This window comes from Hyposmocoma kahamanoa, unplaced genomic scaffold (genome assembly GCF_003589595.1).
Source record: "Hyposmocoma kahamanoa isolate Upper Pololo Valley unplaced genomic scaffold, ASM358959v1 100021, whole genome shotgun sequence".
NCBI classification, from domain to species: Eukaryota; Metazoa; Arthropoda; class Insecta; order Lepidoptera; family Cosmopterigidae; genus Hyposmocoma; species Hyposmocoma kahamanoa.
The window spans coordinates 18,294,936-18,308,316 of NW_020653200.1; the positions used below are offsets into that span (position 1 = coordinate 18,294,936).

Here is a 13,381-nt window from a genome sequence, read left to right on the forward strand (position 1 = left end):
CGAGCAAGATCAGTTGTAAGAGTAAAATCATACTGACCTGTTGTCTTCTGTCATCGTCTCTGGCACGTTGTTCTGCTTGCCTTCTACGGCGTTCTTCGTCTCTCTTTTCCCTCTGCGCCTGCGCAGCCGCCGCGTGGGCACGCAGTTCGTCGAGCCTTTTCCTCTGTTCTGCTTCACGTCGTTCCCGCGCCAGTCTCGCCCTGTCAAGGTTTTCTGCAAATATCGAAAATGTGTATACCCCACACGCAACTAACAATTTAATGACGTATGAAACATCCGCATGGTTAAAAAATAATAATTGCTTAAATAACGAATATTTGCCTTCAAGGGTTAAATTATATTGTTTTAAGGGAGAAAAACAATTCAACTCTAAGAAATATCTGCATTTCTGAAATAGGCTTAATAGTTCTCACTATGTATGATAGTGACATTATGTGAACAATTTCACTTTATACTACAATCACGATTAAAAGCTATGCTTGTCAACTTTACGTGGGTATTATTACCAATATTAAAATAATAACGACTGGCCTTTCTCTCTGTACTACAATAAAATATTTTGATGTAGATTGAAGACTGTTGCAAGACTGTGAGAGACAATTTCGGTCGGTTGATTTCTAAACTGCAAATTTATTGCCGGTACATTCAGGCGGAAAATATTTATTGGAGTATAGCATGTGAGTGAAAGTATAAGTCATTTTCGAAAAAAGTCGATGATTCAAAATAATTGCCAATTTATATTGAACTCTTATTTCTAGATTGTGTAAAAGGGTTGTTAGTATGAACATACAGTTAAATAATTTCATATTTTAATATACAGAATTTTGAAAACGCATAGAAATCAATGTGAAAACTAATAAAAGAACGCACAAATAAAATCGACTCATCCGAAGAACAGAGTTCTATGTGATTATATCGCGAAAAGAGAATAAGTGCGTTACGAGAATAATTTCCTTATTCAAATTAAGGCCTAGTGTAAAGGTGTTTTGAAAATTTATATGTCTTATTTCATTTCGGTAATATAAAATCGAGCAACAGTCGATATGACATCTCCAGCGAAGAAGAACGAACGAAATGTACTATGTCCTGAGAACAAGTAGTCTTGCACATAGATCTTTGTTCTACGGATGAGTCGAAATACAATACAAACATTCATTAACGATCCACAATAATTTTACATCTGATCCTAAACAAGTCGCAAATATATTTTTTATCGGGACCTATGCTTCACCTTACCCCAAGTACTATATACTACCACTCGGTTCAACTGGGAGAAGTCAAAATAATTATAAAAAAACTCTATAATCTATATAAATAATAATAAAAGAATAAACGGAGTTTTGGAACAGATGAGAAAATTTGGAAAAGATTTGGCCCAGGGAAGTACCGCTACCTTACCTATTTCTGTATCAGCAGTAATATGAGTTCCGGTTTTGACGGGTTAGGATGTTGGTGAAATTACAGGCACGTGGGACTTGTCAACTAACGTCTCAGGATGTCGGTCCCAGTGGCAGTGCCCCTCAGATATTTGCGTTTTAAGGCTTAGAGTGGGTGTTATGGACAGGCGTGTTGCTTACCACCAGGCCCACGACGTATTCGTCCCGTCACTTGGTGTAATAAAAAAAATGTAACATCCTTGATGAATCTCAATACCGATTCCATAAAAAAAAAACCGGTCGACTACATTGGCGACTTAAAAGTATGTATAAATATACTGAACGATAAATAATATGCGATTCTGTGTCTTGTTCGATATGTCGAAAGCATACAAAATATTATTTGAAATACTGTACGGAATTGACGTAAGCGGTATCACACAAAAATGGTTCCAATTATATGTACGAAGCAGAGAACAATGCGTTGAAATGCAAAATTTTAATCATCTAACAGGCGAGAAAACTCGCGTTATATCTGACTTGTATATAGGAAACGAAACTATTTTTCCGAATTTAAATCGCCTATTTTTGTTTTCTTTTTTCAAACAAACCAACGTTTCGGGCTTGAAAAAACAAATATACGCGATTTAAATCCGGAAAAGTAGTTTCATGTGTAACAATCGCGAAAACCTAAGAACCCGATCTGATTTGCATGTCAAATGCAAAACTCGATCAACCAGGGAAGTGTAACTACTTATCTGCTGTTTTTAATCTAAATTAATGACCTTCCTAAAATACTTAAAGAAAGCTGTTTTGTTTGCAGATGATATATCGTTATTGACTTCTTGCACAAACAGCTTAAAACTACACTAAGACTTAAATACATTATTTGTTAATCTTAGAAATTGGTTCAGTTTCTGGTCAGTCGACCAGAAACTGAACTTAGAAATTAGTTTTCCAAAAACAAAAATTATGCAATTTAGGCCGTTTCAATGGAAACCTTTAAATATACATTTTTTATGCAATTCTTTAAAAGTAGAATAGGTACGTAGATACGTTTACTTGGGCAGAATTCATTATAGATTCTAATGTCAATTGGAAAGCAAGCGTCAAAAAGAGATTGTCAAAATTCGTGTCATGCTTTGAAAAAGTTTTTAAAAACCACAAATGCACTTGCCGGTTACTACACCTCTGCCCCTACCGCACCTCAAGTACAGTATTATACTCTGGGGAAACAGTACTGATAATCATGACATAATTAATCCTACAAAAGTATGTACTGATATTGGCCAATATCAAAAGTACGCAAAGTTGCTGACCACATCAATAAATCTTATTCACACTTAAATTAACTTTTATAATTTGGGATTTAAAAATAATTTAGCTGTCGCAAGACAGGATCAAAACTAAAATTACACAACCGCCCAAACATACATAGCGCAAATTCGATGGCAATAAAAAATTCTAAAAATGAGACGATCATTAAAAAATAAACAATACGTAATGTTTCTTTTATAAATTTCAGCTAAATAAATGTTTTTGCTCATTAGAAGAATATTTTGTAATTCATTCTTGTATATCATAAAATTAATAGTATAATATTAATGAGATTAAAAACTATGATTAGTCTGCCCCTAGAAACTGCTACGCCCTTCAGTTTCAAGTTTGATATACATAAAATTAATATTATTAAAATAAATATAAGTAAGTGTTCGTAAGTTAGAATACTTAACACACATTGTGTATTGATTCACCACCTAATACATCGACACCTACTTGTCAAGTTCAGATCACTTGATATACTATGTTTGCGCCCTTATTAGTGAAGTTTGGACCCAAATAATTCCCCAACACGTACCTACACCCTCACTAACAAACCACGCGGCGTTATTTAAATGAAAATCTTTAATCAATAACCGGCGAATCGTTTGAATGTATTCAATTCATTAACCATTAAAATCAATAGCGTATTCACTGTCCTGGCATAGTTAGTAAATAATGAAACGTCATTCTAAAGGAATGCCATGCAAACAGAATAGTACAAACATTAAAGTCAATGAGTACAAAACAAACTAAAGTAATGCATATTCGTTTTTGAATTAAGCAATCTCGGCAGGGAGTTTGCAACGGCTACAAATGTGTTATTTATTAACTGTAATTTTACAGCATTGATTTACACTTAAAAGCCGTAACGATTATAAATAGGTATTAGAAGTGAAATAGCTCAAGCTCGTTATGAGAAGACGGTGCGGCGGCGTCCTCTGAACGCCTGGTTCGGATAGTTGAAATATTCTAGAACACACCTTGTGTAAATTCGAGCCATGTGTAAATTCGAGCCATATCCGACGACTCACAATCTCACCAAAATAATTCTCCGTGAAAATGTAGGTGATCATTTCTTTACAAAATGTACCGCCGCTGTCTAAACCTGAGGTAGCTAAACGAAACGAGCATTATCTGAAACTGTTTCGTGAAAGCAGAATTGCATTAAAATTTGTAATAATGGATTAATCATAAGTGCGGTGCGGTTTTTGCTATTAGGTAACTTTAATAAAAATATTTTTACTTTAAAAATAATACTTTGGCGCATATTTTAAAATAGGTGGAAAAGATAAGTTAATAATTCATAAAAACGCCCAGAACTTGTGTAACGTAAAGGCGTCATATTTATCGTGATAATGCCAAGCCACTTTGTAAAGGCTTTGTAAAGGCGTGTATCTTTACAAAGCCGTCAAAAAGTATTGCAGTTAGGTTCGGATGTCTTACTTCATCCATCGCAACTATTCACCCGACAAAGCCACATCACATTTTCACTTGTTTTCACAAAATTCTTTGAATGTACTTGAACGACCGAACTTTGATAAATAAGAAACCATCAAACGAGAGAAACAATCAAACGACATTTAGGCAAGCATGTTATAAGACAAGATTTTTTTTATGAAAGAGGAATTCTAAATGAAGATGGCAAAAGATTCAATAAGAAAAAAAGATCAACATGGCTAATAAATAATTTATTAAACTAATACCCATTTTTAAAATATTTTTCATTTACGCAACAAAATATCCATGCGTATCAAAATAAGCACGGATATTTGGGACAGCTCAAAATAAATTTACTGAGTTGATTGTTATATACCTATCCCATCCAAGACATGGAAAACATGTTTCTTCTTTTTTAACAATTTATCCGTCTATGGAAATGTTCTTTAAAGTGTACACGTGCAACACGTTTTACATTACCATTTGATATCTGTCTGTACACTTGCCTTTTTACATTGTTATTCGACTGTATCATTGTTATTCGTTTGTAAAGCCAGAATATGATTGATGAGCGATCTGGAAAATATTACGAAAAGTTTTCGGTATTGAATTCGGTATCAACTAGAGGCATTTCTTTAGCAGAGAATTGTGTTGTAAATTACTTACACTAGATATGACCACAATCAATTTAACAGATAAAAGAGATGGAATGCGTCTAACGTTTATGCCGATATTAGGTCAGTCGCATTGCCCAATATTTTATCATTTGATAGATTGCCGAAAACAGCGATGCGTCTCGTGTAGTTTTATAGGAGCATCACTATTATCAAATTTTTGCTCATGGAGTGTGCTAATATTTTTATTGCAAGAATCAACTTGCATAAACAAGTGAAATATGAATTAGGTAAAGTCAGTTCAACACGCACTGATCGAAGACTCACGCACTGCTTGAAGACAAGTCTTCGATCAGTGCGTGTTGCCAGCGGTGACCTACGGCTCTGAGACGGTCACTTACTATGGGCCTCATAAAAAAGCTCAAAGTCACTCAACGAGCTACGGAGCAAGCTATGCTCGGCATTTCTCTACGTAATCTATTTACGTAGTTTATTTTATTTTATTATCTGTTCCGGGACGCATACGTCCGTCACTCTCACTCACTCGGCTTGGGCCCATTGAAAACCAGCGTCACAACCTAGCCTTGGTTGTGACTTTAGCTGAATGGGATCCTTTTGTACACGCCACAGCCGCACGAATGTCAGTATAGTATTATGCAACTTGTTGTTGAAATGTTTTTACGCTGTTCTTTGTGTTATTTCTGTTTTAGTTATACTAGTCTTTGTTTTTGTGTTTTTTTTTTTAATAATGTGGCGTTACAAAAAATGGTTTCTATTTCTATTTCTATAATCGAATCAGAAATGAGGAAATCCGTAGAAGTATGACACCGACATAGCGCGAAGGATTAGCAAGTTGAAGTGGCAGAGGGTAGGGCACATAGCTCGTAGAACTGACCTACGTTGGGGCAGAAAGGTTCTCGAATGGAGATCACGAACCGGAAGGCGTTCAGTGGGATTGCCCCCTACTAGATGGACGGATGACCTGAGACGGCCCCCTACTAGACGGACGGATGACCTGGTAAGGGCGGCGGGTAACCGTCTGGTCGGGGAACCTCTCGGGGAGTACGTTCAGCAGTGGACGGCTAACGGCTGAAAGTCAGTTTTTCCATAACTTGACTAACACCAGATATATTAATCCTTTTTAGCAAAATGATCCCACAGGGTCGAAGTAAATTTTTCTGTGTGTTCGATCTTTATATTAACAATCATAACAAAATAGTCCTCGCTATATACTATGAACGGCGCCACAAATATAGGACGTCGCAAATAGGTGCAATACTTGTCAAATACCTTATTTACCTTAAAATATTACATATATTTTTAAATAATATACAATATGAATACCAATTTCTGAATAATGTAGGCGTTAGTTGAATAAAGCAATCGACACCTGCGGTTCGCGCAACCTTAACCGCCGTGTGGGCGAATACTCACCCAAACATCAATATTCACGTCACCTTTCTTTAACAACGATAATGCTTCGTCTTAAATTCCAAACTTAGCCCACGCAACATTTTATTACAACGGCTTAAAATTCAGATTCGCTTGGCCATATTGACAGGCACCCATTAAAAATAATAGAACATTAAATTTCATGTTTTCGATATCTTCAAGTTGACGGAACAGAGCACAAGGTCGCATTTCCTAATACTGCCTACCACAGTGTTATATGATTATTTAGTCGAAGTCACTGTACCATACTGATTTAGATTTCATAATTTTGAGCATTAATAATTTCTGTTTGAATCAATATACATATTATTATTATGTCAACTGCCCTATGTGTTGGATTCTTTTAATAGCATTGTTTATTATCAATGAGACAAGTTTAATTGTGCAAGATAAGACTTGGATGAGCCCTGAAAGAGTTGTAGTTATACATCATTCTTTTTTAACATTTGAAATAAGGTAAACAAAGAAGCTGGGTTTGTAAACATTTTTATTCAGAAATTTATAACAAGAATTGCCTTTTTGCAATTTCATGATTGTCATTTTCTGCTTGCCTACGCAGTCAAACGGTTACCATCCTGGACTGTCACGCAGAGGTCCCGGGTTCTATTCCTGGGCTGGAAGTAATATTTGTGTGGCCTACGTTTATTTTTCTCGTGAGTTTGGGTGTAATTTTGTGGTTGTCTATGTGCGCGGGGCTATGAGTGTGTGCATTATTATTTTATTCTAGTTCTACATAAGCAACAAAAAAGGAATTGTGAGTAGGCTTGCAATCGTTATTTGTTGGGTCTTAATGGTTGACAGGGTTGCTTATAGTCAATAAACAATTGTTATAACCTGCCTCCACATGCGACATAGTTCACTTTGCCTGTTATACAGTACTACAGACCTGTACTTTTCATTACCTCGAGTATGGATGAATATTGATTGTTATTGATTAATAACAATTACACTTCTGAAGATAGTAACTTTGACATTACAAAGAGTTTAGACTTGTAAAGATATTCAAAATCAAATAATCAAACTCAAATTATTCGTTTTGATGCAAAATGCCAAATGGACAGAATGTCAGATAGGCAGAATGTCAGGTTAGCAAAATGCCAGATTAGCAAAATGCCCAATTAGCAAAATGCCAGATTCTCAAATTGCCAAAAGTCACAGCCAGAAACAGGCCTCCCTCCTCCTGATGCACGAACAAATGTCCAATAGTGGACATCATTCATCTCAAATAATGAAGTGAGGTTCTGATGTTTCATTCATTTATTAAAAACAAATATTACATACATCTTGTAAACTATTAACAAATTTGAAATGTGTTTCTGTGAAGAAACAGAAATATTTTGACAATTATTAAATCAGTTTACATTTCGGTGCTACATTATGCTCGATAAAAAACCAATTTGACATTTATTTTCTAATGCTAAATAAATGAAGAGAAATGCTTGAGGTCAGAGTTGTATTGAATTAGGCAAAGACATAATTAATTACTAAGAGCAGAAAAAGTCAGGTTGAGTAGGAGCAAGAATGTCAATGAACATTTTATATAGGACCAAGTTACGAATCTTGAATGAATAAACAAGAAAAGCAAAGTAGACAGATTCCTAGTAGAGCTAGTAATTGTATACAGTGGAGCGAGATTCATTAAAGAGAGCATTTTACCTTTAACCATACTAATTTATTATAAAACAAATATAATGATATGACTATAACTCTCAGACACTGTAAACACTGTAAATTAATTTAGACAGTTAAGTGTAGTTTGAAAATAAAAATCAAACTATCTAAATTAGATGGTTATAAAAAAAGCATCAAAAATTTGTTGGATGACTTGAAAATAAATAAGTAAACATTAAAACACAATGTAAATTACGCTTCAGTAACAGCATACCATGTCATGAATGTTTAAATAGTGTGTCGTCAAAAGTGTTACAGAGCTCATGTAGCCCTAAATCTGCAACCATTCACTTGATGTAATGTTCATGTCTAATTTTATTTTAAGAGTCAAGACACCCAGAATTGAGTGTAGTGATTCTCTTACCACCAGGTTGATTTTATCATCTCTGGCTGAGGTGTGAATCTTAAGACAGAACTCATCAGAGGACAATGTGAAAGTGGTGTATGAGATAAAGATGAATCTTGTCAACATCAAATGCACTCATACAATAGAATATTATGATGACCAGCATAAATAAGACTTAATGCAGAAACAATGGCTAGAACACTTCTGTGTGTGACATTTGCAAATTATAACATGAATTAGTCAACAACAACATTCAGAAAGATACATTCATGTGCTCATTAACAACATATCCAGTGACATTGATGATATAAAATGCATGCAAAAAAAAGCCATAATATGAACAAAATGGCCAAATTCGCTTAGAAACATTTGCTTATCAACTAGCTTATCTATATGGCAAATATAATATTTAATATCAGATTATATTTTATAAGCATCTGAGATAATGCACAGCTCCCTTGCTTTTACAAACACAATGACAAAGATCTATAATGTAGTGATAACACACAAAAATCATCACAAAAATGCATTACATTGTGTAGTGAATGTACTTATTATGGCTATGAAGATATAAAGTACGTCATTAAAAGGTAAATCATATGTAAAGCATACTATGACTCAAGCATGTCCACATCATTCAGCTAACACCTAAATGCATTTACGTCATAATCAAGGATAAAAGTCCTAACGAAAACATACTTAAACAAATATGTGCCAGATCCAAAGAATGTGCAAGTAATCGGGCAAAGCATAAATCTTTATGGTAGTGAATTGGTAACTAACCAAGACTACCTACATAACAGGTATTAAGATTTTCGGTCGCTTGTTAGCGTCTGGCACGCGTTATTCTAATTTTAGAACATACCACGACGTGAAAAAGACATCCAAATAAAGAGGAAAAACAAAACATTGCATTGCGTCGACGACAACCTATTGCGGACATTCTCGAAAGCGATGCACGAACCCACGACGTGGGGCCACGACACGGTTTAGGGTTAGACAATTTCAATCACAATTTACACTAAAACGAAACATTGTAACAATGATTGCACTTATACCTTTATATTCAGCGGTTTCTGTGATATCTTTCACGTCATCACCCATCTTGCTAGACGACAGTCATTCGCAGTATCACTTTTTATTCGAACATATTTCGAAAACTCGGACTTCGTTCACTATTTTCAGCCAGACAGCCAGCCAGCCAGCGATCTATACGACGACACTTCGTTCCGTTTACTGCCAACATATTGTGTTGGAGAGACGTACTGTGCTCGAGGTGGCTCGATAGAGAAAGGCTCCTCATAGATTTGAGAAGAATATATTATGCATTAAATACTACATTACAAATAAATTCTTTCAAAACAGTGTTTAGAAAAATAAAATAATTTAACGTAATTTAAGTAGATTTGTTTTTACTAAAGGCTGAATGGATTTTAGACTTTGCTATTCTTTTCTAATTTAAAAAAATTATACCATAGATCACAGTCACAGACTAAAGGAGATAATGACAAAGCACTTGAGTAGTGTTGTACGTTATTCAACCGAAACCACTGTCAATAAATTGAATAAGAAGTAAAGTAAGATGACAGTCACTCCTTATACCAATATTTCCTTTCTTTTTTTCACACAATAAGCCAACCAGCGACCCAAACCTTTTTTAAATAAAAAAAAAAATAAAAAAAATGGTAGCGATCTCTAATCAGTACATTGTGTTTTCTATATATAAATAAAGGTTCACAAGGAACAATGTGACCTATGTGATTATTTTGGAATAAACAGGGTTATACTTTTTTGAACCAAAATCTCTTAACACGCCATTTATATCGTCAAATAAATATTTTTTGATGAACTACTTCCAAAATGTACAACTTTTCATCGTTTCAATCAACATTGTTTTCATCAATTTGTATAGGAAGTAGAAAATATCAGTAGAGCTCCTTGTGAAAAGTTCTTCCAGGGAAGTACTGGCACCTTATCTATTTCTGCCGCTTAGCAGCAAATCGGAAGGCATGCTAGTGAAATTACAGGCACATAGTCCCATACTTGTCAACTTATGTCTCAGGGTGGCGAGCACAGTGGCAACGCCCCTGACATCTTTACGATTTAAAACTCTATGTGGCACTGCAACAGATACGGAATGACTCGGCGTGTTACTTACCACCAGTTACGACTTGTTCGTCCCGTCACTTGGTATTATAAAAAAAGTGTAAGTTTTACAATGTCGTAAAACAAAACCTGCTTATATCAATATAGGAGATGTCATGTAAAGACGTTTCAAGTTAACAAAAAATAATCCTGCCTAATTAAGTAATTTTTGAAGCTATAAAATTAAATAAGGCGCGGCTTTTATTAGACGGTACCTATTACAAGTAGCGTGGTGGTGAGGAGGCAGTAATTATGTAAAAACAAGCATTTCCAACTTGACTGGTCTGCTGTCTTCTTTATTTGGAAAAGCCGTTGTAAATTGTAGCGACTACATATCTAACGGGTCCGCCAAATTACTTTTTTTTTTGAAATGAAATTAAAAAAAAACTACTGAATATTTTCTCAAATTTCTTTTTTTATTTGAAAGTACAATCCTTCCGGTTAATAATGAAAAATAATTTCATTCAAATGGCTGCCTCGGCTGGCCATGCAGTAGCCTACACGATCGGTCCAATTTTTAAGCACATTATCGATTGTGTGCAGCTGTATTTCACCAGTGGCTTCACGAATATTGTCCTTTAAAGCGTCAATTGTCTCTGGCTTGTCGGCGTAACACTTATCTTTGACGGCACCCCACAAATAATAGTCCAACGGTGTCAAATCGCAGCTCCGAGGTGGCCAAACGACATCAGCTCTGCGGCTGATAATGCGATCTTCAAAAACAGGGCGCAAAACATTGAGTGTAGCTTCGGCTGTGTGGCACGTAGCGCCGTCCTGTTGAAACCAAATGTTGCCAATATCCTCCTCTTCAATTTTTGTGAACAAAAATTCGTTCAACATGGCCCGATAACGATCGCCATTGACTGTAACGGCCACTCCTTGCTCATTTTCGAAGAAAAATGGCCCAATTATGCCTCTGGACCAAAATCCGCACCAAACAGTGACTCGTTTTGGGTGCGTCGGCTTTTCAATGTATGCGTGCGGGTTTTCTGTGCCCCAAATGTGACAATTTTGCTTGTTTACATACCCGCCAAGATCAAAATGAGCTTCATCTGAAAAGATGATTTTTTTTTGCAAAATCGGCATCTTCTGTAAGTCGATCGCAGGCCCACGTAGCGAAGCGAAAACGCATTGGATGGTCAGTTGGCTTCAACTCCTGAACCAATTGGACTTTGTATGGCGTCATACCAAGGTCTTTATGCAAAATTCGTCTCAATGATGTCTCCGAAATGTTCAATTGTTGAGAACGACGGTGAATTGATGTTGATGGCGCTTCACGCACACTTTCTGCCACAGCAGCAATATTCTCGGGTGTACGCACTGTTTTGGGCTTTTCACGCATTGGTTTATCGATGAGGATGCCAGTTTCTTTCACTTTTTTCACAAGATAACGAACATACGGAGCTGACGGTGCTTCTCTTCTTCCAAAATCCGTACGCAATTTTCTCACACATTCTGCAATATTACCATGATTTTCAAAGTAATGTCGCAATATTTCCCAGCGTTGTTCAAGCGTATACACAACCATATTCGTTCAGCGGAAGTATAAAACTAATTATCTGTCAAATCAAACATGAGCTAAGTGTTACTATTCACGAAATAAGCACTAGTTGAAAAAAAAACGTTAGATGGCGGACCCTTTAGTTGTTGTGTTCAAAACGATCAAATAACAATCAGAAAATAAAAATACAGATTAAAAAAAAAATATTTTAAGCTCCAGAATCATTGACTTACAATTATATGGACGTCGGGTCCGCGCTAAAAAGTGTCCGCAATTGTAAGGCGCTAAAATCGTATACAGAGCGCCAAACTCCGCTTTAGTCTTCATTTGTTCGACTGACAGCGCGATACTGCGATGACATTACAATTTAAATTTCGAATAGGTTGACTTGGGACATTTTTTTCGTGGTTTTTGTATTAGACCCGTCGTCCATTTATTTGTAAGTCAATGCCCAGAATATTTTAATTGATAGCAGTGTTGCCAGATGGTTACACGTCTTACATTTTGTAACGTTGATCCTCTCGTGTAAAATACTTTTTAATGCAATTCTCGCAACTTTTGAGAACTTGACATAAATTGAAACTTTGAAATTTTTAAAATTCAGCTATATTTGTTAAAGTAAATCCCAAACAATTTCAGAACGCTGGGTGCGTTTAAAATAGAATCAACCAATAGTAGTGTTTAAAGCTTGATTTTCCTTGAGCGTACCTACTATTTTATTTTTAAGATTCTGGTGTACAGTAATATATGGCTTGCAGTTATGATCTTTTATAGGTAACGAAATGTAATTTTCGAATCAATGGACAATACTGATTGGTAGATGAATTGGTCGTATCAGAAAAATGACGTTCAAATATTAGGTATTTTAAATTTTAATAAATTAAACATTATGACAAATGTATTAAATTGTTAAAGAGTCACCATAAAATGAATTTGTTTATTTAATGATTTTGATGACATAGAACTGATGGCACAGGAACCTTACAAGTTCAGGTTTGGTCGGAACCAGATCAGCCAGTGTACAGGGTTGTCACAGACATCTGTCACTTGACTTCATCCGGTTTTTCGAGAGGCTAGTGCCTCGGGTGAGCCGCCCCGGGTGCGCGTACAGTACGGAGCTGTAGCCACACCCACTTCTCTTTGCTCATAGCAGAACTAGCCGTTGCCACCGATTAGACGTCGACTCTGAGTCCACTACCAAATCTCTTCATTGGTGGTGGAGCTGTAAGACACGGTCACTTCGAAAAACATCAGACTCGGCCACCTGCAATACGTTTTTTGAAACATTCGAGTTCTAAAATTATATATCGGTAGGAAAAACGTTTTTTTTCTATAATCAATACATTTCAATCATTCCAATTGCATGGGCTCTAGTGCGTTGAAAACAAATTATTTATTGATGAATTGCCATCTTGGGATGGGAGTCATAGACAATTACTCGTGGTCTGTGACAAGTACGTACCACTACTTGTCTACAGTTATCTGTGGTACGTACCGACGAGGGTCTCGTCAGGCC

The 13,381-nt window shown here is 35.9% G+C and overlaps 1 protein-coding gene across 5 annotated transcripts in view; it reads right to left on the minus strand.

Moving 5' to 3' along the window:
* Positions 1-9,428, minus strand: part of LOC113228972 (MAP7 domain-containing protein 1-like) — a 62,014-nt gene extending 52,586 nt beyond the window's left edge. For 3 of the 5 annotated variants that reach the window (XM_026462449.1, XM_026462456.1, XM_026462432.1), the window contains exons 1-2: positions 9,278-9,426; positions 38-213 (exon numbers count right to left, since the gene is read on the minus strand). In XM_026462449.1, coding sequence (XP_026318234.1) covers positions 38-213; positions 9,278-9,323 — 222 coding nt within the window. In that variant the 5' untranslated portion in view covers positions 9,324-9,426. Of the gene's footprint in view, positions 1-37; positions 214-9,277 lie in introns of all 5 variants that reach the window. The other 2 variants (XM_026462463.1, XM_026462441.1) reach the window with 2 other exon arrangements.
* Positions 9,429-13,381: the final 3,953 nt, after the last annotated feature.